This window comes from Hyla sarda, chromosome 3 (genome assembly GCF_029499605.1).
Source record: "Hyla sarda isolate aHylSar1 chromosome 3, aHylSar1.hap1, whole genome shotgun sequence".
NCBI classification, from domain to species: domain Eukaryota; kingdom Metazoa; phylum Chordata; class Amphibia; order Anura; family Hylidae; genus Hyla; species Hyla sarda.
Genome location: NC_079191.1, coordinates 298,251,097 through 298,276,527, shown reverse-complemented (window position 1 = coordinate 298,276,527; position 25,431 = coordinate 298,251,097). Strand labels below are relative to the sequence as shown.

The following is a 25,431-nucleotide window of genomic DNA, read 5'->3' as shown; positions in this document are numbered from 1 at the left end:
TTTTCAGCATCTCTGCTTTATGAACATAGACATCATGGAGAGGGTAAATGGACCGACATGCTCTTTCAGTGTCTTTCCTATGCTGTCTGGGACCAGTTTGTTAACAACTTCCTTCAGGACATTTGTTTGCACCTTTTGGATCATGATTTCTATCATTTCTTTGTGAATCTGACGGACTTGTTGATGCTGGGCATGGGATGTCTTGCTGATCTTATTGTTGCGCTTCATTGTGGACCTAACATAGAAGAGACGGAGAAGGTAGCCATCTGTACTCTTCCCATCCACATGCACTTTAATTCCTGTCCTCTGTTTTTTACCATTGAGCCCCACTGTAACCTGGGGAGTACTGGCCCCTTAAGATGCTTGGGGAGGTGCTGCAGCGGCCTAGTCTGATGACTGACTTACCCTGGGTGGCGCTCCCCCTCCTGATGGTAAGTACTTGGGAACACTGCTGGGCACTAAGGGGTTAATGTGACTCACCACCGGTACCAGAAACGTACTTGCGATCATTGCTGTCTGCGACTTTCTTGTGATCTTTGGTGTCTGCGGCTTACTTGCGATCGTTGGTGTCTGCAGAGTCTGCGCTGCATCGGGCAACCAGTCAGAATTTTCAGAGCCGGACGCAGCCACCGGGATTTCAAACACAGCTGCGCACCTGGGACTTCCTGTTTAATCTCTTAAGGACGTAGGGCGTACCTGTACGCCCTACGCCCGGTCCCGGTATATAAAATGGGGTCACACCGTGACCCCACTTCATACTGGGTCGGTCCCAGCGGCTAATGATAGCCGGGAGCCTGGTCTAATAGTGTGTGGCACCGATCGTTGTGCTGTGCGCTATTAACCCTTTAGATGTGGCGATTAAAGTTGATCGCCGCGCCTAAATTAAAGTGAAAGCTTCCCGGCAGCTCAGTCGGGCTGATCGGGACAATCGGGATAAAATCGCGATTTCCCGATAAGCTAGGACGCGAGCTGATGTCCCCTTACCTTGCTCCGTCGCGTCCGATCAGCGATTTATTGCTCCACGCCTGAGATACAGGCTTGAGCAATCGACCGCCTATAACACTGATCTATGCAAAGCTATGGCTTTGCTGGGATCAGTGTAAAAGATCAGTGTGTGCAGTGTTATAGCCCCCTATGGGAGCTATTACACTGCAAAAAAAAAGTGGAAAAAAAAGTTAATAAAGGTCATTTAACCCCTTCCCTAATAAAAGTTTGAATCACCCCCCTTTTCCCATAAAAAAAACAGTGTAAATAAAAATAAACGTGGTATCCCCGCGTGCGGAAATGTCCGAATTATAAAAATATATTGTTAATTAAACTGCACGGTCAATAGATGGCGTACGCGCAAAAAAAATTCCGAAGTCCAAATAGCGTATGAATTTTTTTCCCATTTCGTCATGGATTTTTTGGGGTAAAATGACTGTCACTGAAAAGTAGAATTGGTGGCGCAAAAAATAAGCCATCATATGGAATTTTATGTGCAAAATTGAAAGCGTTAGGATTTTTACAAGGTGATGAGGAAAAAATGAAAATGGAAAAACCCTGCATTCTTAAAGGAGAACTCCAGAATATAAAAATTGTCCCCCATACTGCCGGCAGTAAAAAAAATAAAGATGTACATACCTTCCTCCGCTTCCCTGGGGCCTCCGATAACCGGCTCCGGTCTCCGCCGCAATCCTCTTCCTGGTTACCGGTGGTCGGAGAATCATACTGCGCTCAGCCAATCACCAGCCGCAGCTAAGTCCGACTCGGCCGGCGATAGGCTGAGCGGCAGTGTGAGAACGCTTCAGGACACAAAATTCTTCACTACACCGGCACATGCTGCCGGGGCCGAAAATGTCACACTGCCGCCAGTTGACCAGCACTGGACATCTTTGAGTGCTTCTACGGCGCCAACTTAACCCTTTCAGGTATCGGCACAGTAGAACAGTGCAGCATGGCCCAGTCCTAACTTTACACATGGCAGTAGCAACTTTCACCTCTCCCTCTACTTCACAAGCGCCACGGTGAAAACACATTTATAGACAAAGTCCCGTACACTCTCTGGCGCAAACATTTTTGCATCGGCATGCGTTTTTTCTCGGACACAGTTCAGACTAGGGAGGAGGACTTGTGGCTTTGTGTCAATATGGCACACACCCGTATCCTGTTCGTGATGCCAAAGTTGTGGTGAACCACGGGTGTAGTGAGGTAGATGTGGGGCAGATGTTAGTGCCCCAGGAGTGGATGGTATTAACCCCTTCGTGTTCATGACACCTGGGCGTGGTTTATCTATATAACCACCTTACTGGCCAGGTTAAGGGTAACGGCAGCTTTTACTGAGGTTAGATAGGTGGCACAGTCTTTACAGTTCAGCCAGTATCCCAGAGAGGTGGCCAGTGACACAGAGAGACCTTGCAGGCTTGCTGGGACTTGAAGTAGGTAGACTGACTATAATCCAGGCCACGGTGACTAGACAGTAGACTTGACTTGACTTGCCTGACTTGATGACTGACCATTAGATGACTTTAGCTTACTTGCAATTGACAGGTGGCTGCAGACTTTAGGCTTGAGGCCTCCAATGCCTCCGGAGACACACACTGAGACGACTGCACTGGACCTCAGGAACAAGAGAATCACAAGAGAGAGATGGTAGCTCCTCCCCATCTTATATAGGGGAGCTGTGCAAGGAGCCCATAGGTCACTTGAGAGGTCACCTGGTCACTGGTGTTCTCTGGGTAACAATACAATCATGTTGTACAAATATAATCATGTGATAAACAATAAAGGTCCTTTACTCTTTATATGAAAACCCTTTATGGGAAACCTGTATACTCAAGGTGAGATACTGCAGGAGAGCCCCAGCGACAGACTGAGACTGAACCTGACGGGACAGCAGGACCCTAGCCCATACTGGGACACCACAGATGTACATTTCAGACAGGGCTTCATTCCTGCATGGCATTGCCCTTTTCATATTGATCGAACAGTCTAGGCTAAGAGTAAGGCTAATTCATAACATTAGAAAAGGTTAGTAGGGTCAAAATGAATCCCTTAATTGTTGCTATCCCTGAGCATTTAATATTTTTTCCAGTTGGTTAGCAATATTTATGCTATCTCATCAGTTTGCATGTTCTGCACAAACTGAATGAATATTGTGAATGTTGACATTCTGCTTATGGTGGCTTATAGTCTTTTAGTGTTTTGATTAATCTGGACCCAGGACCCCAGCACCAAAACCATAATTCAGAGAGTATTTTTTCTCTCCAATATGATGTTAAAGAGATGCACCCTAATCATGTATACATAGAATGACATACATAAAGGGGGAGATTTATCGAATCCTGTCCAGAGGAAAAGTTGCTGAGTTGCCCATAGCAACCAATCAAATTGCTTTCAGAAGCCTTTTCAAAAATGAAAGAAGCGATCTGATTGGTTGCTATGGGCAACTCAGCAACTTTTCCTCTGGACAGGTTTTGATAAATCTCAACCAAAGTGTATAAAGCCTACAGAATTTTCTGTTTTTCTGTATAGCTTGTGCTAAAACTACATCATAATTTCACACGTTATAAAAGTAGTAAAAGAACACCAAATCAAACAAATAAGTAAAAAATATTAGACTTGGTCATTAATTGAGAAAAATTATCCATTGTCACATATCATATGTATGTTAGCTTTCAGTATCCCCTATAACCCTCATAACTGCATTTTAACATTTTAGGCCATTCCTCCACACCAAACTGCGCTAACTCAGTTCATAAAAGGAAACCCTCAGAATAAAAGTTTGTTTCAGGTGCTCCCATAATATGTCTATTGGATTAAGGGCAGAACTTTGACTTGACCATTCCAAACATTAACTCTTTACTTCTTTATCCATTCTTTGATAGAACGACTTTTATGATCAGGGTTGTTGTCTTGCTACATGAACCCTGTTCTCTTGACATTCAGCTTCTGATATGTTCCTTTTAGAACTTGCTGGTATATTTCAGAATTCATTGTTCCATTAATGATGGCAAACCACTGTGGCCCAGGTGGATCGAAACAGACCAAACCATGATATTACCATATATATTGCTTCTCATTTAATCCAAAAAGTACATATTTTATTTGTCTTATCCATCCACACACACACACACACACTATATACTGACCAATCTAGGGGTTCCTATTGGACAGGGTCACCTGGTTTACACTGCTCCTCTCTCTCTTAAAGGCATAGTATGCAGACAACATATTATACATTGCATATAGAAAATAGAATAAAGTGCACTTACATATTAAACATAAGACACTTTCACGTGTGCAACTGGCTAGCCTGAGGAGATCCGCAGAACACAGGACAGCTTTTGGTGCTGGGACACCACACGTCCACAAAACACACTGAACTCTTAAACATTGACATTAGCTTATGTGAGAATGGCTTTTAGAAGTTACCTGGGTTTCTTTGTGAACTTGCAGACTCTTTTATGCCTTGCTCTTAGCATGATATTTGTTAGTTGGACACTTCTGGGGAGAGTAATAATTGTCTTAAATTTAATGGTCTTGAATTTCTTCCATCAACAACTCTTCTTCTGAGGTCCTTAGAAATCTCCTCTGCTCAAGGAAATAAATAGAATGTTTAGATTTTTATGCATTTTCTACCTGTGTAGGTTGTATACAAATATCCATCCATACAAAATGTTCACAGTTTTCTTCCTATGTATCTAATCTCAGATTTTTGAAATTACAGTTTATCTAACTTCACACAGATTTTAAAAGAAGATCCTGCTGTTCTGCGTGTTTTGGGTTTGATTCTAGCAATTGGAAATTATATGAATGGAGGAAACAGGACGCGAGGACAAGCTGATGGATTCGCATTAGACATTTTGCCAAAACTAAAAGATGTAAAGAGCAATGTGAGTATATCATATTTTATTTTAAATGCAACAATGCAATGCAGATTTTACCCTGTGAGATACAGACATTTTTATCTATATACAATAAGTTTCATGTTCCTAAAACAGTATTGTCCAGTTTAACTATTATATTAGTCTACGGCTAAGTTTCCACTTAGTTTTTGTAGGCAAAATGCCCAGAAAAATGCCAAAACTGCCCCCCTGCATTTTTCCGCAGAAAAAAATGCTACGGCCAGATGTTAGCAGGGAGTCATTAGAGAAACACAAACGGCATTTTGCTGTGATCTGGCAGTTTTGCCAAATCGTAGCATGCTGAGACTATGGGGTTTTTTAATGGCGTTTCAGCATCTTCGGAGGGAAGTAGTGATGCATAGTATCCCAACTTCCCTCTGCAGCCAAACAGCTTCCAGCACAGCATAGTGCAGCGCTGGAAACTGTCCCTGCAGAGATCGGAACTCAGCTGTGCCCGCAGCAGTGGTGTTGCTAAGAGAGAGTGGCGGGGGCTGATCACACCAGGTGACACCGCCTGGTGGGGTGACACCCTGACCCAGGGGCGTCCTTGGCACTGGCTGTTTTTGTGAGCTCGATCTGCAGTGCCGACTGCACTGCAGATCAAGCTGTTACAGAAACAGCCAGTGACAGGGCCAGTCGGAGGCCTCGCTAGGGACTTTCTCAGCTCCTGTAGCCTCATTTGCTTTCCATGCACTGCAAGGGTCATGTGACATCATAACATCACATGACTGCAAGCAGGAAGAGCTGCTGATGAGCATGGAGGATACAGGAGCTCAGCAGTGCAAAAAGCCTTCCGAGGCAGGTGAACAGGGGGGCACTCTGTGTTGCCCCCCCCCCCCACACACACCTTTGCTCACCCCACCTCCCAGCTTCATCCCTGCTGATGCTCGAGCTTCATCCCTGTTCATAGGAATTTCTGGGGTGGTATGGTTTCTATGGGTGCTTTGGTTTTTGTGGGCTACAGTATGTAGCGGTATTTTATGTAGAGGGTACAGTGTGGGACAGGGTTATATTCAGAGGGTACAGTGTGGCTGTATTATATTTAAAGGGTGGAGTGTCTGGGGCAGTATTATATTCAGAGGGGATGATATGTGGTAGTATTATATTAAGGGGCACAGTGTGTGACAGAATTATATTCAGGGGTAAATTGTTGGCAGGGTTATATTCAGGAGCACAGTGTGTGGCAGGGTTATATTTAGGGAACCGTTTGTGGCAATATTATATTTAGAGGGTACAGTGTGTGGCAGTATTATATTCAGGGGCACAGTGTGTGGCAGGGTTATATTCAGAGGGTACAGTGTGGGGCAGTATTCGGGGCACAGTGTGTGACAGTATTATATTCAGAGGGCGCAGTGTGTGGCAGGATTATATTTACAGGGGACAGTGAATGGCAGTATTATATTCAGAGGGTACAGTGTATGACAGTATGATATTCAGGGCATAGTGTGTGATAGTATTATTTTCAGGGCACACTGCGTGACAGTATTATATTCAGAGGGAACAGTGTATAGCAGTTGTATATTCAGAGGGCACAGTTTGTGGCAGTTTTATATTCAGATGATACAGTGTGTGGAAGTTTTATACACATAGGGCACAGCGTTTGGCAGTTTTAAGAGGTATAGTGTGTGGCAGTATTATATTCAGGGGCACAGTGTGTGGTAGTATTATATTTAGGGGCACAGTGTGTGGAAGTATATTCAGGGGCACTGTGTGGCAGTATTATATTTAGAGGCACAGTGATTGGTAGTTTTATGTTTAGGAGCACAGTGTGTGGCAGTATTATATTCAGAGGGCCCGGTGTTTGGCGGGGTTATTTCTGTCATTTTACATGGTAAAAACTTTCTTATCACTTTACCCTTATGTGGCAATTGGTATATTTTATTATAATACTGAAAATAATTTTCCGCAACGGAGGTGGGGGTGGGGGGGGGGGGGTGGCTTATTTGATACCATTTTCCAGCTAACCGGGTGACGCCAACCCTAGCAACGCCAATGGCCCGAGGCTATAGAGCCGGTAGCACAGCTGAGACTGAGCAGTAGATATACGCTGTCCATCTCTTACCTAGCAAGAATTTACAGTAAACCTGTGATGTGTATACGGTATACACATCGCTAGTTCACTTAACCCTTTCCTGGGTTGTGCGCTAATCGCCAGCCAAGCAAGGGAAGAGTTAACGACACTGCTGGACAGTGTAGATTAACCTTTTAGGCGGTTATATATACAGCTATCTATAGAAAGCTGCATACACTGTATATATAAGCCCTCAGCTTATCTCATCCTGGCTCCTGCTATGGCCGGGTCTGTGTAGCTCCACCCCTAGTGATGACATAATTAGGGGGGGCAAGGCTACAGTCAGGAGCCAGGGTGGTAAGTCTAGGCTCTGGTCACATCCTACATTTTGTATGATGTAAACAGACCCTTCTGGCAGTGTCTTCCCAGAGTGTATTTAGGCTGAGGAGGACCAGTAACAACAGCCTGCCCTCTACATACATGAATCTGAAATGAGAAGAGAAACACAAAACACAAAAAATAAGTTAGTACATTTTTAGCATATTGCAATGTCTTCCCAGACAGGGAGCCTCTAATTGTCGCAAAACTACAACTCCTAGCATGCCCGGACAGTCTTTGGCTATCATGGCATGCTGGGAGTTGTAATTTATCAACAGCTGGTTACAGGGACATAGCTAGAAACCACAGGACCTCGATGCAGAAAGGTGCCCTGGGCTCCCCTGCACCAAGGCCAGACTGGAACCAATCGATCATCTAGTTACAAGGGACTCTCCAGCTGTTGCAAAGCTACAACTCCCATCATGTCTGTAGAGCCTCAGGCATTATGGGAGTTGTAGTTTTGTAGCAGCTGTCGAGCCAAAGATTGGGGTACAGCCATCATCATCATCATACAGCAGAACTTACAAGTGACTAGAGCTGATGGGACAGTCGGGAGAATACACGATTTCAGTGACCGGAGTAATGTCTTCTCTGTCCTTTTCTTCTTCATCTGGTCCAGACGTCAAGGCTTCTTCCAGCTACATCTTCTCTGCAATGTATGACACCCGTAGATAGGTTCCTCACGTTTTCAGTAGATACCCATTCTCTGTATGAAGACAATAATTATTATAGCTTTGTTACACTCTGTGTCCCTGAAAATATCCTTGCCACACACTGTATCCTCTGAATATAATCATGCCACACACTGTCTCCTGAATATAATACTGCCACACACTGTCTTCTGAATACAATCCTACCACATACTGTACCCTCTGAATATTACCCTGCCACTGCCCCTAAATATAATACTGCCATACACTGTACCCTCTGAATATAAATTTGCCATACACTGTGCCCCCTGCATATAACCCTGCCACACACTGTGGTCCTGAATATAACCTTATGACCCTCCCACACACTGTACCCTCTGAATATAACCCTGCCACACACTGTACTCTCTGATTATAACCCTGCCGCACACTGTTTCTTCTCTGCTGAGTCCCACCCCTGCACTGTCCTCCTCCAGACCCCTCTGGCCTCCTATGACTGACTTCACCCCTTCTGTAGCTTACCAGGCTTGGCATGGACTTGAGATTTTGTGGCTGCTGGACTGACTTTAGGCCACCTCTGGACTCCAGACACACACCTAGGCTTGACCTCAATTCAACTCAGCAAGAGCCTGAAGAGACTCCTCCCAGGGCTTATATAGGGGAGACTCTGGTGGGGTCCCATTGGTCACCCTTTGGTCACATGGTCACTGGTATCTCACTGGGTGACAATCACATGACAACTGGTTAATCACATGTCACTTGTTCTTAAAGCTATAACACATTACAAGTATAATACACTGGATAATGGGGGCATGGCGAGGTGCCAATGAAGATGGCCATGTGGTGCTAGGGCTCCTGAACCACGAGGACTCATGCCCTGCTTAATCAGCTTTAGCTGCTGCTTACTTTATGGGGAAATCGCACCAGAAGACTCCCAAGAGACCCCCTACTGCCGCACACCCGGCCTCCGGCACCCGAGGTATCAGGCAGTTTCTCTGCCCGACTCCGGCCTCCAGTCCTGGGCTCCTACTTGGCCGTGTGAGTTCTGCCTACAGCCTGCGCCGGGACCTCCAGCGTCTCCCCAAGTGCCTGCTGACTTGGAATGGCCGCATTCCCGCTCCCGTCTGGACCACGCCGCACCCAGTGTACCTGCTCTGCCGGCTCCTGTCCTCCTGGGTCCTGCAGCAGGGGAGACAAGTGACCAGCCTGTGAACTCAGTGGAGGTGCCGGCGGCCATTTCCTCCTGGCAGCTCCCTGCATACTGCCAGGTACCATCTCCTGCTCCTGCCGCACTGTTGTGCTCCCCTCTCCGCCTCACTGTGACTCCTGCACGTGCCCTCTGCCCTTCCAGCCTCTCTCTCCGCCGGCTGTGCTCTCATCACACAGGGCCCCTGGCCGCCACACAGACCTCCTGGGCATCCATTGTACAGGGGGTCCCCGCCTCACTCTGCCATCCTCTGTCCCTCCCTGAGACCTCTGCCGCACAGTCCTCCCGGTGTGTCCTTCTGGATCCCCAGTGGGTCCCTGCTGATTGGGTATCTCCTCCACCCCATCTGCCACCTGAGGTCCCTACAGATACTTTGGCCCCTAAGCCTCCTCGGGCCCCATGCTTGCCAGCCCAGTCCGTGGACTCTCCAGTGATTGCTTCCCTGGCCGCAGTGGCTTCCCCAGCGACGATGCCGGGCACTCCCCAACCTCCAGTTGGCGGAGGTTCACTGTCCTGGAACGGCCTTACGGGTATGGATTTGGAACCCTGGCCGCCCTACTCCTACACCGACTCCCATTGACTTCTCGCAACTTTTATCACTTATTCCATGCAAAGAGGAATTCCGCTCCATAGTGGCTGAAGGCAAGGAAGCCTGCCGTGCAGAAATTGCCTCCATCCGTCAGGACCTAGAACATGTCTCTGACCGGGTTGAGACTCTGGAAGAGGCCCATGATTCTACCAGGAACTATGTTGCTTAACTTCAGGACACGGTTGCGGCTCAGTCAGAGTTCCTCACTGATATGCATAACCACCTGGAGGACCTAGATAATCGGGGGCGTCGCCATAACATCCGTATCCGCAGCCTACCTGAAGCCACAAGGGATGAGGATCTTCTGGACACACTGGAAGCTATTTTCAACCTGATTCTGGGCGAGTCACCACCCCTCAGTATTAAGCTGGACCGAGCACATCATGCCCTCCACCCCCGGCCTTCCAGTGGTCCCCCAAGGGATGTCATCTGTTATGTCAATGATTTCAGAATCATGGAAGCTATCATGGCTAAAGCACGTTCCCAGTGGGACTTTGATTTTGATGGAGCCCCTATCCAGCTGTATCGGGATCTTTCCCGAATCACCGTCCGAAAGAGGCGCATGCTCCAACCCCTACTGGCTACTCTTCGCCAACATCACATTCCTTACCGCTGGAGCTTCCCCTTTGCCCTGCGGGCACGCAAAGATGGACACTCTGCTTTTCTACGCTCCTATTCGGACATCCCTACCTTTTGTTCTATATTGGAAGTCCCTGTCCCCCAAGTGCTGGACTGGGAGCCCCCCCCCCCCCCATCTCCCCTCCCTCCTGTGTGGCAGCCGGTCAGACATCGACGGTCTGGAAGGAACAGGATAACAACTCCACCTGGCAGACCTGGCGCACCTCCCTTGCCTCCGTGACCTAGCTGCTAGTTTCTCACTCATACCTGCCTTTTGTTTAGGGACTGCGGTGTGCTTTGACAAAGCTCTTTGGTTGTCCTTACTGTGGTCTCCCATTTCCTGGACTGTTCCGGTTTCTCCTGTACTTTAACTTTTGCCTATTCTAATGTTTTTTTTGCTTTTAGCTGCCTTTGGTATGACCTCGTGGGGAGATCTTTTCCTGTATCGGTATTATCTCATTGGATGGTGCTCTTTCATTTCCCCGCTGAGGCCTTCCCAAAAGCTGTGGTGCTCCTGGATTACCTAGGTGTTCCGGTTTTGCTCCCGGTTTGTGCCTCCTCTTTGGACTTTCGGTCAAAGGTTTATTTACTGAGTTGTTGTTCTTTAGTTATTTTGCATTATCTGTTTTGTTGTATGTCTCTTGTCTTGTCTCCCTGTCACCCTGCGTGTTCCCTCTCTTTCCCTCCCTTCCTTTCGTTTTCCCCCAGGTTCCTGCTGACGCCAGTGCTGCCTCTTGCCTCCTGTCCTTCGGTTGGAGGCCTGTGGTTGAGGGATTCCCTCCGCTATCCTCGGGTGAGTTAAACATCTACTCTTGCTTCCTTGTCCCTCTATAATTCTGACCATGGCTAAATGTGTCTCCCTGAACGTTAAAGGCCTTAACTCCCCTTTCAAGAGGCATCTCCTGCAGAGGGAGCTGGTTGCGCAGAAAGCAGACAGTCTTCCTTCAGGAGACACATTTTGACCATTCTGGTACTTTCCAATTCCTGCATCATCTCTATCCGCTTGCCTTCTCGGCCTCTTCGAGTAGGAAGGCGGCCGGAGTGGCAATCCTCATCGCCTTTCTAGAACCCTATGGACGGTTTGTAGTGGTTGATGGCTCCCTGGGTGGTAAACCCCTCCTTCTGTGTAACATATATGCTCTAAATCCGACCCAGATCCCCTTTTTGCGCCAGGCTCTTGCGCGATTACATATATATTCGCCATCAGCCTGGCTTTTTGGAGGCGACTTCAATCAGTTTTTTCCCCCCTTCCATGGACCATCACTCTGCCCTGTACCTTCTAGTCAATTGCGGCTCGCTTCATTGCGCCGTCGGGCTTGGCCCGATACCGGGAGTTGCAGACTCAAAATTTGTGCTCTGGAGGCGGACTTGCTGGCTACTCCTTCTCTCTCGGTCCTGAGGCGTCTGGTCGCGGCACGTGCCCAACTGGGCGACCTTGCTCTTCACAAAGTGTAGCGTTAGCTTCTCTATGCCAAACAACATTTCTATGAAAAGGGCAATAAATCCCACTCACTGCTAGCTAGACGTTTGCGGGACCATGCTGCTGCCCAGACGCCCTCGGCTCTGAGGGATCCCTCAGGAACTCTTCACTACCACCCTGACACTATCTCCAGACTGCTCACTGACTATTATTCTAAACTTTACTCTCTTCCTTCTCAACTTCCCTCTGATCCTGGGGAGCGGGATGCCCTACTGGATTCCTTTCTTGCAAACTGCCACCTCCCCTCCCTCACTCCCACTGACCTAGTATCACATTGGAGGAATTGGCGGAGGTCCTTAAATAACAACCTCCGGGACGCTCCCCGGGACCTGACGGCTTTACTTACCTGTATTACAAGACTTTCTCTGCTTTGCTTCTTCCTCATCTGGTTTCTCTCTTCAATTCCTTCCTGGGGGGAGAGGGCGTCCCACAGTCCTTATTACACTCATTGCTCACCCTTATTTCCAAATCGGAGAAGGACCCTCACCAATGTTCAATCTATAGGCCTATTGCCTTGCTGAATACTGATCTCAAATTGGTCTCTAAAGTTCTAGAAGCCCATCTCGGTTGCCTCCTCCCGTTTCTCATCCACAAGGAACAGGGGGGTTTTATACCCTGCAGACAGGGGGGAGATAACACGAGGCGGGTGATTGAGTTAATAGACTTGGTTAATTAACGGTCTGAGCAAGCCGTTGTCCTTAGTCTGGACGCAGAAAAGGCCTTTGATAGACTGGGTTGGCCTTTTCTTTTTGCCACTCTCCGTAAGTTTGGGTTTTCGGGTGCCTTCCTTACAGCACTGCAGGGTTTTTACTCTTCTCACACAGCTTCCCTGAAGCTTCCTCATGCTTCTCTCACCCCTTTTCCACTGTATAATGGCACCAGACAGGGATGTCCACTCTCCCCTTTGATTTTTGATTTGTGCATTGAGCCCCTTGCTGCTATGATTCGGGGGTGTGCGGACATCGCGGGTGTCATTCTCCATGATAGGGAGTTCAAAATCTGTCTTTTTTGCTGATGATATCCTTCTCACTCATACCAAACCTGTTCTTTCTCTACCTAACCTTTACAAGGTTTTGTGCACCTTTGGCACTGTCTCTGGCTATAAGGTTAACCTTTCTAAAACTGAAGTTCTCTACTTGAACCTCCCGCCTCCCCTCTCTGCTCAACTCAGGGATGCTTACTCATTCCGATGGTCTCCCTCTGCTATCACTTATCTTGGTGTCCGTCTACTAGCTACTCTTCTCTCTATTCCACTAACTATACCCCCCTGTTCCAACAGCTGTGTTCACTCATGGATAACTGGCGCTCTCAATATATATCTTTTTTTCGGCCGTATAGCGGCGGTCAAGATGACTATACTGCCTAAGCTGCTATATTTTTTTGAGACGCTACCGGTCCGGGTACCTTTTGAACACCACTATCACTCTGCCTCCGTGGCGGATCATCTAGGATAGGGCTTTCCGGGCTTCCATATGTACTGCGTATAAAAGAAACCCAATTCAAGATGTTGATGGGCTGGTATCATACCCCTGTTTTGCTGAACAACCTGAACCCTGACATCCCGCCCCAATGCTGGTGTTGTAGTGTGGGCCTGGGAACGGTTTTCCACATCTTCTGGACCTGTCCCCAAATTGTGCCCTATTGGGAGGGGGTGGGGCGGCTGGTGGAGGATGTGCTTGGGGTTCGGTTCCCCCTGAACCCTCTGGTCTACCTCCTGTTCCTCTCCTCTCGATCCTTACCTAAGAATCCCTTCAAGCTTTTCATGCAGATAGTACTGGCGGCTAAAACTCTAATTGCTAAACATTAGAAGTCCTCCTTACCTCCATCTGAAGCTGATCTTTTGGCGAGAGTGCAGGAGATGCGTTCCCTGGAATCCCTTACTGCCTCTCTTAACAATACGGTGCCCCTCTTCCTCTCTGTCTGGGAACCCTGGGATAGATACGTGGATCGACAGTCTCCTTAGATTTTCCCCCTCCCTTCCTATCGCCCTCCCCTTTCCCTCCCTCCTCATCTCTCTGTTGTGCCCCCTCTTTGTTGTCCTATGTTTGTCCATGTCTACACGTGTCATATAGTCTTGTGGTCTGGTTTTGTTTGACTCTTTTGATGGATCCTGACGGAATGTCCTAGAGATTTCTATAGTTATCCTTCTGTTACCCTTGTGGCTTGCTGATAACTGGGACAGTTTCGGATTCTTGTTGTTGTTAGCGCATACCCTGTGTTCTCTTATTTCTGTATTCAACAAGAAATTTAATACAAATCTACAGTTTAAAAAAAATATACTGGATAACATATATACAAATGAGAATGCGAGGGGAATAGATGCAGGGGGACCAAGGGACACTGTAGGGAGGCTGCCTGACAGGGGAGCAAGGGTTCAGGGGTACAACTCCTGTACTGGGCCATCACATATGTATGATAGATGTGTATATGACTGGTTTATAAAAATTTGTATTACTGTGCGTAAAGAAGCCAAGGAAAGATGGAAAAATCTCCAAATGCATCAAATTACAGATTAGACATTCTTATAATATGTCAACAAAAGTTAGATTTTATTTCCATCATTTACACTTAAAAAATAAGAAAACCAAAAAATGGCATCTGCAAAAGTTTGGGCACCCTGCAGAATTTATACCATGCACTGCCCCCTTTGCAAAGCTGAGAGGATGCCCCCTTCTTATTGATACAGTCCTGGGTATTAATAGATCATGGGGGGAGATCTCTGTACTGTCCCCTGATATATCTAGACATAGTTATTAGGTCTCCCCTAAGCCTTCTTTTTTCTAAACTAAATAACACTAATTCTGATAATCTTTCTGGGTACTGTAGTCCTCCCATTCCCCGTATTACTCTGGTTGCCCATCTTTGAACCCTCTCCAGCTCCACTATATCTTTCTTGTATGCTGGTGCCCAGTACTGTACACAGTATTCTATGTGTGGTCTGACTAGTGATTTGTACAGCGGTAGAATTATTTCCTTGTCGTGGGCATCTATGCCCCTATTGATGCACCCCATGATTTTATTAGCCTTGGCAGCAGCTGCCCGATACTGGTCACTACAGCTAAATTTACTGTTAACTAAGACTCCTAAGTCCTTTTCCATGTCAGTCGTCCCAAGTGTTCTCCCATTTAATACATAATCCCAGCCCGGATTTTTCTTCCCCATGTGCATTACCTTACATTTATCAGTGTTGAACCTCATCTGCCACTTCCCAGCCCAAACCTCCAACCTATCCAGATCCATTTGTAACAGTGCACTGTCCTCTATAATGTTTACCACTTTACAGAGTATAGTGTCATCTGCAAAGATTGCTACTCTCCAAGGTCATTAATGAATATATTAAATAGGACAGGACCCAAGACGGACCCCTGTGGTACCCCACTAGTAACAGTCACCCAATCAGAATAAGTACCATTAATAACCACCCTCTGTTTCCTATCATTGAGCCAGTTACTTACCCACTTGCACACATTCTCCCCCAGCCCAAACCTTCTCATTTTATGCACCAACCTTTTATGTGTAACCGTATCAAATGCTTTTGAAAAATCCAGATATACGACATCCAGCGATTGCCCCTGGTCCAGTCTGGAGCTCACCTCCTCATAAAAGCTGATCAGGTTAGTTTGACAGGATCGATCCCTCATAAATCCATGCTGATACGGGGTCATACATTTATTTTTATCAAGCTATTCCAAAATAATAAAGGAAACCCTTAAACAATTTACATACAACCGAGGTTAAACTAACAGGTCTATAATTCCCAGGGTCACCTTTTGACCCCTTCTTAAATATTGGCTCCACATTTGCCATGCGCCAGTCCTGGGGAACTGTCCCTGTCACTATAGAGTCACTGAAGATTAAAAATAGGGGTCTGTCTATTACATTACTTCCTTTAGAACACGGGGGTGAATGCCATCTGGACCTGGTGATTTGTCTATTTTGATTTTTTGTAGGTGGCACTGTACTTCTTTCTGGGTTAGACAGGTGACCTGTACTGGGGAGTTTACCTTATCACACTGTATTTCCCCCGGCATTTCATTTTCCTCAGTGAATACAGTGGAGAAGAATTTGTTTAATATATTTTCTTTTTCCTGATCCAAACAACAAAAAACGTGGTCTCAAATGGCTGGAGGTGCTCAACCCCAAATGCGGTTGTGCATTTATACTGGGGGAGCAGATCCTGCCCTTGTAGTCCGTTGCTAAGGGCGATCCCCAGCATAAAAATTCATACAATGGAGGATGCCTGCAGCGGACTACAAGTGCCACAATAGAATCCTACACCAGATAAACGGCGTGGATGTGTAACAATTAGAATACAATACAGGAATATGGGTGCACTACTGTGGTAGATGTATACAATGACATTGGCTATCCCTCAACACTGATGTTAAAATTGAGACATTCGCCAGTGTGTCCTTATATGAAGGACACACCAGAGCCCGCACACCAACGCCAAGGTTTCTCAAGATGGTGCGAGACCTAACGCTAATCCTACCTGTGCTTGATAAGCAAAACAGGGGCCAGTGGGCAATTACGGCAGCATTCGGTCGACTCACAACTTCCTCCCAGATACCCTCCAGCGTGACTGAGCACACATGCAATGGGAGGAGGGAGGCAAGCTGCAAGCCCCACCTGAGTTGGCTAATATGGGTGCCTGGCCTCACAGGTGCTACCTTAATGCTGCCTTGAAGATATTCAAGGCGCATTAATTTTGGAGTTTACACACCTCCAAGTATAAAATTTAAACAAACAACAAAAAACGTGGTCTCAAATGGCTGGAGGTGCTCAACCCCAAATGCGGTTGTGCATTTATACTGGGGGAGCAGATCCTGCCCTTGTAGTCCGTTGCTAAGGGCGATCCCCAGCATAAAAATGCATACAATGGAGGATGCCTGCAGCGGACTATAAGTGCCACAATAGAATCCTACACCAGATAAACGGTGTGTGGATGTGTAACAATTAGAATACAATACAGGAATTCCTGTATTGTATTCTAATTGTTACACATCCACACCGTTTATCTGGTGTAGGATTCTATTGTGGCACTTGTAGTCCGCTGCAGGCATCCTCCATTGTATGCATTTTTATGCTGGGGATCGCCCTTAGCAACGGACTACAAGGGCAGGATCTGCTCCCCCAGTATAAATGCACAACCGCATTTGGGGTTGAGCACCTCCAGCCATTTGAGACCACGTTTTTTGTTGTTTGTTTAAATTTTATACTTGGAGGTGTGTAAACTCCAAAATTAATGCGCCTTGAATATCTTCAAGGCAGCATTAAGGTAGCACCTGTGAGGCCAGGCACCCATATTAGCCAACTCAGGTGGGGCTTGCAGCTTGCCTCCCTCCTCCCGTTGTATGTGTGCTCAGTCACGCTGAAGGGTATCAGGGAGGAAGTTGTGAGTCGACCGAATGCTGCCGTAATTTCCCACTGGCCCCTGTTTTGCTTATCAAGCACAGGTAGGATTAGCGTTAGGTCTCGCACCATCTTGAGAAACCTTGGCGTTGGTGTGCGGGCTCTGGTGTGTCCTTCATACACCACAGTAGTGCACCCATATTCCTGTATTCTTTTTCCTGATCCCCGTTTATAATTTCTTCCTCATCATTTTTTAAAGGGCCAACACTTAATTTTTTAACCTTTTTGCTATTTATATAGTTAAAGAACATTTTGGGGTTAGTTTTACTCTCTTTGGCAATGAGTCTTTCTGTCTCTATTTTTGCGGCTTTTATCAGTATTTTTTACATATTTTACATTTTTCTCTATAGCTTTTTAACCCCTTAACAACGCAGGACGTATATTTACGCCCTCCGCCGGCTCCCGCGACATGCTTTGGGTCACGCGGTTTCCCCGCGTCATATCGGGTCGGTCCCGGCGGCTATCAATGTCCGGGACACACGGCTAATACAGGACATCACCAATCGCGGTGATGCCCTGTATCAACCCTTCGGACGCGGCGATCAAAGCTGACCGCCGCGTCTGAAGTGAAAGTGAAAGTATCCCGGCTGCTCAGTCGGGCTGTTCGGGACCGCCGCGGTGAAATCGCAACTGGACATAGTATTAGGGATGTCCCGATACCACTTTTTTTTGGCCAAGATACCACTTACCGATACTTTTTTCTATGTCACGTGACAGGTTTTTTCTTTATTATTTCTTTAACCTGTTCAGGTCCCCAAGGCGTACAGGTACATCCTGAAACCCTGGGTCTTAACCCCTTAAGGACCAAGGATGTACCGGTACGTCCTGAGTCCTTTCCCTTTTTATAACGCAGGGCCACGATGTGGCCCCACGTCATAGCGGGTCGGGCCCAGCCTCTAAGTTGAACGCTGCATCTAAAGTGAAATTGAAACCATGCCAGTTAACTCAGGGAGCTGTTCGGGATCGCCGCGGCGAAATCGCGGTGTCCTGAACAGCTGTTAGACACGAGGAGGGTCTCCTACCTTGACTCCTGGTGTCCGATCGCTGAATGACTGCTCAGTGCCTGAGATCCAGGCATGAGCAGTCAAGCGGCAGAATCATCGATCACTGGTTTCCTATGAGAAACCAGTGATCAATGTAAAAGATCAGTGTGTGCAGTGTTAATTAAACCGCACGGTCAATGGCGTACGCGCAAAAAAAATTCCAAAGTCCCAAATAATGTATTTTTGGTCACTTTTTATATAATGAAAAAATGAATAAAAAGTGATCAACAAGTCTGATCAATACAAAAATGGTACCTCTAAAGACTTCAGATCACGGTGCAAAAAATTAGCCCTCATACTGACCCATACGCAGTAAGATAAAAAAAAAAGTAATAGGGGTCAGAATATGACAATCTTAAATGTATAAATTTTTCCTGCATGTAGTTATGATTTTTTTCAGAAGTACGACAAAATCATACCGATATAAGTAGGGTATCATTTTAATCGTATGGACATACAGAATAAAGAGAGTGTGTCATTTTTACCGAAAAATTTACTGCGTAGAAACAGAAGCCCCCAAAAGTTGCAAAATGGGGGTTGTTTTTTTTCAATTTTGTCTCACAATGATTTTTTTTCCGTTTTGCCGTAGATTTTTGGGTAAAATGACTGATGTCACTGCAAAGTAGAATTGGTGTTGCAAAAAATAAGCCATAGTATGGATTTTTGGTGCAAAATTTTAAGGGTTATGATTTTTTAAAGGTAAGGAGGAAAAAACGAAAGTGCTAAAACAGAAAACCCCCTTAAGGGGTTAAGGACCCAGGACGTACATGTACGTGATATCGATCAGCAGGCGCCCCGTGCAAATGCCCGGGGGGGGTCATCAGACCCCCCATGTCTGCGATCGGCGCATATCGCAAGTGAATTCACACTTGCGATTTGCGTCTATTCCGGGTCATACGGGTCTATGGTGAGATTTGCAGTTTTGCAACAGCTGGAGGTCTACAATTTAGAGACCACTTCATAGTGATCTCTATACTGTGGCCCTCTAGATCTTGCAAAACTACAACTCCTAGCATGCCCACTGTCAGGATTCGGCAGGCTGGAGGTGGATCCTCTGTGTCAGAGAGGGATTGCCATGGACCGTGTCGGTGGACCGGTTCTAAGTTGCTACTGGTTTTCACCAGAGCCCGCCGCAAAGCGGGATGGTCTTGCAGCGGCAACCAGGTAGCAATAACGTCGTATTCACCGGCAAGGGCTCAACCTCTCTGACTGCTGAGATAGGAGCGGTACAAGGGATTAGACGAAAGCAATGTCGGACGTAGCAGAAGGTCAGGGCAGGCAGCAAGGATCGTAGTCAGGGGCAACGGCAAGAGGTCTGGAACACTGGCTTGGGATACACAAGGAACGCTTTCACTGGCACAATGGCAACAAGATCCGGCAAGGAAGTGAAGGGGAAGTGAGGTAATATAGGGAAGTGCACAGGTGAACACACTAATTAAAACCATGCGCCAATCAGTGGCGCACCGGCCCTTTAAATCGCAAAGAGCCGGCGCGCGCGCGCCCTAGGGAGCGGGGCCGCGCGTGCCGGGACAGCACAGACGGGGAACGAGTCTGGTAAGCAGGTCGGGATGCGCACCGCGAGCGGGCGCGTCCCGCATCGCGAATCGCATCCCGGCTGGGGACATTATCGCAGCGCACCTGGTCAGCGGGTCTGACCGGGGCGCTGCGAACAGGAGAACACTGTGAGCGCTCCGGGGAGGAGCGGGGACCCGGAGCGCTCGGCGTAACACCCACACAGCTGTTTGCTGTCTGGGCATGCTGGGATTTGTAGTTTTGCAACATCTGGAGGTCCACAGTTTGGAGAGCACTGTGCAGTGGTTTCTAACTGTAGCCCTCCAGATGTTGCAAAACTCCAAATCCAAGCATGCCCAAACTGCAAACGGCTGTCTCGGCATGTTGGAAGTTGTAGTTGCGTACCTCCAGCTGTTGCATAACTACATCTCCCAGCATCAGTATATGCTGGGAGTTGTAGTTTTGCAACAGCTATAGGTACACTGGTTGGAAAATACTGAGTTAGGTAACAGAACCTAACTGAAGGTTTTCCAACCAGTGTGCCTCCAGCTGTTGCATAACTACAACTCCCAGCATGCACGGTCTGTCAGTACATGCTGGGAGTTGTAGTTTTGAAATAGCTGGAGGTTTGTACCCCCATGTGAATGTACAGGGTACATTCATTCACATGGGCAAGTTTCCTGCTTCGAGTATGAGCTGCGGCGCAAATTTCTAGTGGGAAGCTCACTGTAAACCTCTGCCAGTGCGAACGTACCCTAAAAATACTACACTAACACATAATAAAAGGTAAAACACAACATATACACCCCCTTACACTGTCCCTCCCCCCCCCCAAATAAAAATGAAAAACTTATTGTACGACAGTGTTTCCAAAACGAAGCCTCCAGCTGTTGCAAAACAACAACTCCCAGCATTTCCGGAGAGCCACTGACTTTCCAGGCATGCTGGGAGTTTAACAGCTGGAGGCACCCTGTTTGGGAATCACTGGCATAGAATACCCCTATGTCCACCCCTATGCAATGCCTAATTTAGTCCTCAAATGCGCATGGTGTTTCAAGGAAACAGTTTAGGGCCACATATGGGGTATATCCGTACTCGGGAGAAATTGCACTACAAATTTTGGGGGTCTTTTTCTCCTTTTACCCCTTATGAAAAGGAAAAGTTAGGGGCTACACCAGCCTGTTAGTGTAAAAAAATAAAAAAAATGTACACTAACATGCTGGTGTTGCCCCATAATTTTTATTTTCACAAGTGTTAAAAGGAAAAAAAGACCCCCAAAATTTGTAACACAATTTCTCCTGAGTAGGGAAATACCCCATATGTGGGCATAAAATGCTCTGCGAGCGCACAACAAGGCTCAGGAGTGAGAGCGCACTATTTACATTTGAGATTTGCACAGGGGTGGCTGATTTTACAGCGGTTCTGACATAAATGCAAAAAAAAGAAATACCCACATGTGACCCCATTTTGGAAACTACACCCCTCACGGAACGTAACAAGGGATATAGTGAGCCTTAACACCCCACAGGTGTTTAATGAAAATTCTTCAAATTTGGATGGAAAAAAAAAAAAACATTTCTTCACTAAAATGCTGGAGTTACCCTAAATTTTTCATTTTCACAAGGGAAAATAGGGAAAAAAGCCCCCCAAAATTTTTAAACCCATTTCTTCTGAGTAAAAACATACCCCATATGTGGATGTACAGTGCTCTGCTGGCGCACTACAATACTCAGAAGAGAAGGAGCACCATTGGGATTTTGAAGAGAAAAATTTGTCCGGAATTGAAGGCCATGTGTGTTTACAAAGCCCCCATAGTGCCAGAACAATGGACTCCCCCCCCCCCCCCGACATGTGACCCCACTTTGTAAACTACACCCCTCAGGTAATGTAATAAGGAGTACAGTGAGCATTTACGCCCCACAGGTGTCTGACAGATTTTTGGAACAGTGGTCCGTAGTCCACTGTTCCAAAGATCTGTCAAACATCAGTGGGGTATAAATACTCACTGCACCCCTTATTAAATTCTGTGAGGGGTGTAGTTTCCAAAATGGGGTCACATGTGGGGGGGGGGTCCATTGTTCTGGCACTATTGGGGCTTTATAAACACACGTGGCCTTCAATTCTGGACAAATTTTTCTCTTCAAAATCCCAATGGTGCTCCTTCTCTTCTGAGCATTGTAGTGCACCACCTGTGTGATGTTAAGACTCACTGGACCCCTTGTTACCTGCCTTGAGGGGTGTAGTTTCCAAAACAGTATGTGTTTTTTTTTATTAATTTTTTTTGCTGTTCTGACACCATAGGGGCTTCCTAAATGTGACATGCCCCCCAAAAACCATTTCAGAAAAACTCACTCCAAAATCCCACTGTTGCTCCTTCCCTTATGAGCCCTCTACTGCGTCCACCGAACACTTGACATACACATATGAGGTATTTCCTTACTCGAGAGAAATTGGGTTACACATTTTAGGAAGATTTCTCTCCTTTTACCCCTTGTAAAAATTCAATAACTGGGTCTACAAGAACATGCCGGTGTAAAAAATTAAGATTTAGAATTTTCTCCTTCAATTTGCTGCTATTCCTGTGAAACACCTAAAGGGTTAACAACCCTTTTGAATGTAATTTTGAATACTTTGAGGGGTGCAGTTTTTATAATGGGGTAATTTATGGGGTATTTCTAATATGAAAGCCCTTCAAATTCACTTCAAAACTGAACTTCTCCCTGAAAAATTTCGATTTTGAAAATGTTGTGAAAAATAGGAAAACTGCTGCTATATTTATAAGCCCTGATGTCTTCCAAAAGTAAAAACATGTCAACTTTATGATGCAAACATAAAGTAGACATTCTGTATGTGTGAATCAATATATAATTTATTTGAAATATTCAATTTATTTGAACATTTTCCTTATTAGCAGAGATATTCAAAGTTAAAAATGCAACATTTTCTATTTTTTCATAAAATTTTGTAATTTTTCACCAAGAAATGATGCAAGTATCGACAAAATTTTACCACTAACATAAAGTAGAATATGTCACGAAAAAAACAATCTCGTAATCAGAATATATTTTTATATGTATGTGTGTATATATCTATAGAATATGTAGAGGAGAGCAGCACACTCTATAAACATTATACTCAAAGCAGTTTCTGGGGCTGTGGTCAAAAGCCCACCATTTGTACAGCAAAAAAAGGATATACAGCAGCACACGGCGTAAAGTGAACAGGCTACTTGATGTGAACCCTGTTTGTTATGGAATAAACCACTTTGATTTTTTCACTTTACGCCGTGTGCTGCAGTATATGCTTTTTTTGCTATATATATATATATATATATATATATATATATATATATATATTTTATTTTTTATTTATTTTTTATTTTTCTTAAAACTTTTTAAAATGGGGAATGATTAAAATTTTTATTAGGGGAGGGGTTAATTCACATGTTTAATTATTATTTATTACACTTTTTTTTGACTATTTTTGTTGTAACACTCACGTTTCTGAAGACAGGAACCCCGGTGGATGTGGATCCGCTGGACCTGTGGTGCAGATGACTCGGACCGTACCGGGGAGCGGAGTCTAAGATGCCGCTGGTTTTCACCAGAGCCTGCCGCAAAGCGGGATGGACTTGCTGCTGCAGGCGGCACCCAGGTCGCTACCCCTGGCACAGCTCGACCACACAGGAGGCTGAGGAGATGCGAGGCACAGAAGGGATAAGGCAACTCATAGTCTGGATAGCAGAAGGTCAGGGTAGGCGGCACAGTAGCGTAGTCAAAGCGAAGCAAGAGTACAGTAGGCAGGTGACAGAAGAGCAAGGTCATGTCACAAAAGCAAGAGATCTGATACATGGCAAGGGAATACAGAGGAACGTTTTCTCAAAGGCACAAGGCAACAAAGATCCGCCAGGGAACTGAGGAGCGTGGAGGAATAAATAAATGAGCCACAGGTGGATTACACTAAGGAGCGTACTGGTCCTTTAAATCTTAAAGCTCCGGCGTGTGCGCCCTAGGGGACAGGGACATGCTCGCCGGAGCAGAGAGGCAGGAGAAACACCCGGAGAGTGACGGACTGTGGCTCGCATGCGGGCGCGTCCCATGATGCAAGTCCCAGCCCCGTCGGCAGCAGAAGGTAAGGGGACCATGTGCTCACTGCCAGCGTGTGTGGCCAGAGCGCTTAACGTAACATTTGTAGTCTCCATAGGGGACTATTACATGCAATCTGTAGATTGCATACACTGATCAATGCTATAGCATAGCATTGATCAATGTTATCGGTGCTCCTCTACTACTGCCTGCAGTAACGAAGTGACGATCGGACGGCACAGAGCACAGTAAGGGACCTCCGGCCGTCCTTTCAGCTGATTGAGACACCGCAATTTCACCCCGGTGATCCCAATCAGCATCCCTGAGCTAACCGGCAGTTAACTTCAGGACTTTTAGATGCTGCAATCAACTTTGATCGCGACATCTAAAAGGTTAATGCGGGTCCCATCTATGACACGAATCAGCTGCTGAGTGCACTGCATAGCTCGGGAGTGGGCACAGGGGAGTTGATCCGTGCGGAGAGTGCAGGCAGCTTACTGCACTTCCTTGATACCTGCTGGTGGGAGTCCTGCTGGAAGGTATCGGATTTGGTATCATTGACATTTGCATGAGCCATGTAGGCCACAGATGGTAGAGCCGCTCAGCTTGTCGGAGATGAGCTTGAAAGGGCTCAAAATACTTCTTAAATGGACAGTCTCATTAAAACAAATTATTGTTATTGCACTCCTTATGGTAAATTTAAAAAAAAAATCTAAAATGTTATTGCACTCCTTATGGTAAATTTTAAAAAAATTCTAAAAAAAATTAAGTTTTCTATGTTTTATTTGTGTTTAAAAAAAAGCTGGCCTGGCAGAAGTCCAAAATCAGGAAATGCTGAGGGGGGGGGTGCAGCCTTATCCAATCATAGCTCACCTCACACACTGAACTGCTATGGGCTGTGTGTAGCAGAGTGTAGAAGGAAGTTCTCCCCTGTATGGCTTCAGATGATGTCACGCCTTCTGGGTAATGCCCCTTCCCAGTCTGTGAATCTGACTGAGACTGATCAGACAATACAGAGCAATATCAAGGTAGAGAACTTTAAAAAAAAAACTAAAATAAAGGCAGGAGGTCGTTTATCATGATGGGGGCAGTGAACTGGGAGGATTATAAGATTTAACAAGATCATGAGAGGTACTTAACTCCTTAAGGACCAAGCCCATTTTGGCCTTAACCCCTTAAGGACCAGGCCATTTTACACCTTAGGACCAGAGCGTTTTTTGAACTTCTGACCACTGTCACTTAAAACATTAATAACTCTGGAATGCTTTTAGTTATCATTCTGATTCCGAGATTGTTTTTTCGTGACATATTCTACTTTAACATGGTGGATCATTTTTGTGGTAACTTGCATCCTTTCTTGGTGAAAAATCCCAAAATTTTATGAAAAAATTGAAAATTTTGCATTTTTCTAACTTTGGAATATCCGTTTTCCTTACAAGCAGAGAGCTTCAAATACATTTTTTTAATTTACATATACAATATGTCTACTTTATGTTTGCATCATAAAATTGACGCGTTTTTACTTTTGGAAGACACCAGAGGGCTTCAAAGTTCAGCAGC

The 25,431-nt window shown here is 46.0% G+C and overlaps 1 protein-coding gene across 2 annotated transcripts in view; it reads left to right on the top strand.

The window, feature by feature from the left end:
* Positions 1-25,431, top strand: part of FMN2 (formin 2) — a 660,180-nt gene that overhangs the window by 449,534 nt on the left and 185,215 nt on the right. The window contains exon 11 of one of the 2 annotated variants that reach the window (XM_056566943.1): positions 4,728-4,874. In XM_056566943.1, the coding sequence (XP_056422918.1) occupies positions 4,728-4,874 (147 nt within the window). Of the gene's footprint in view, positions 1-4,708; positions 4,875-25,431 lie in introns of those variants that run through there. The other variant, XM_056566944.1, reaches the window with a different exon arrangement.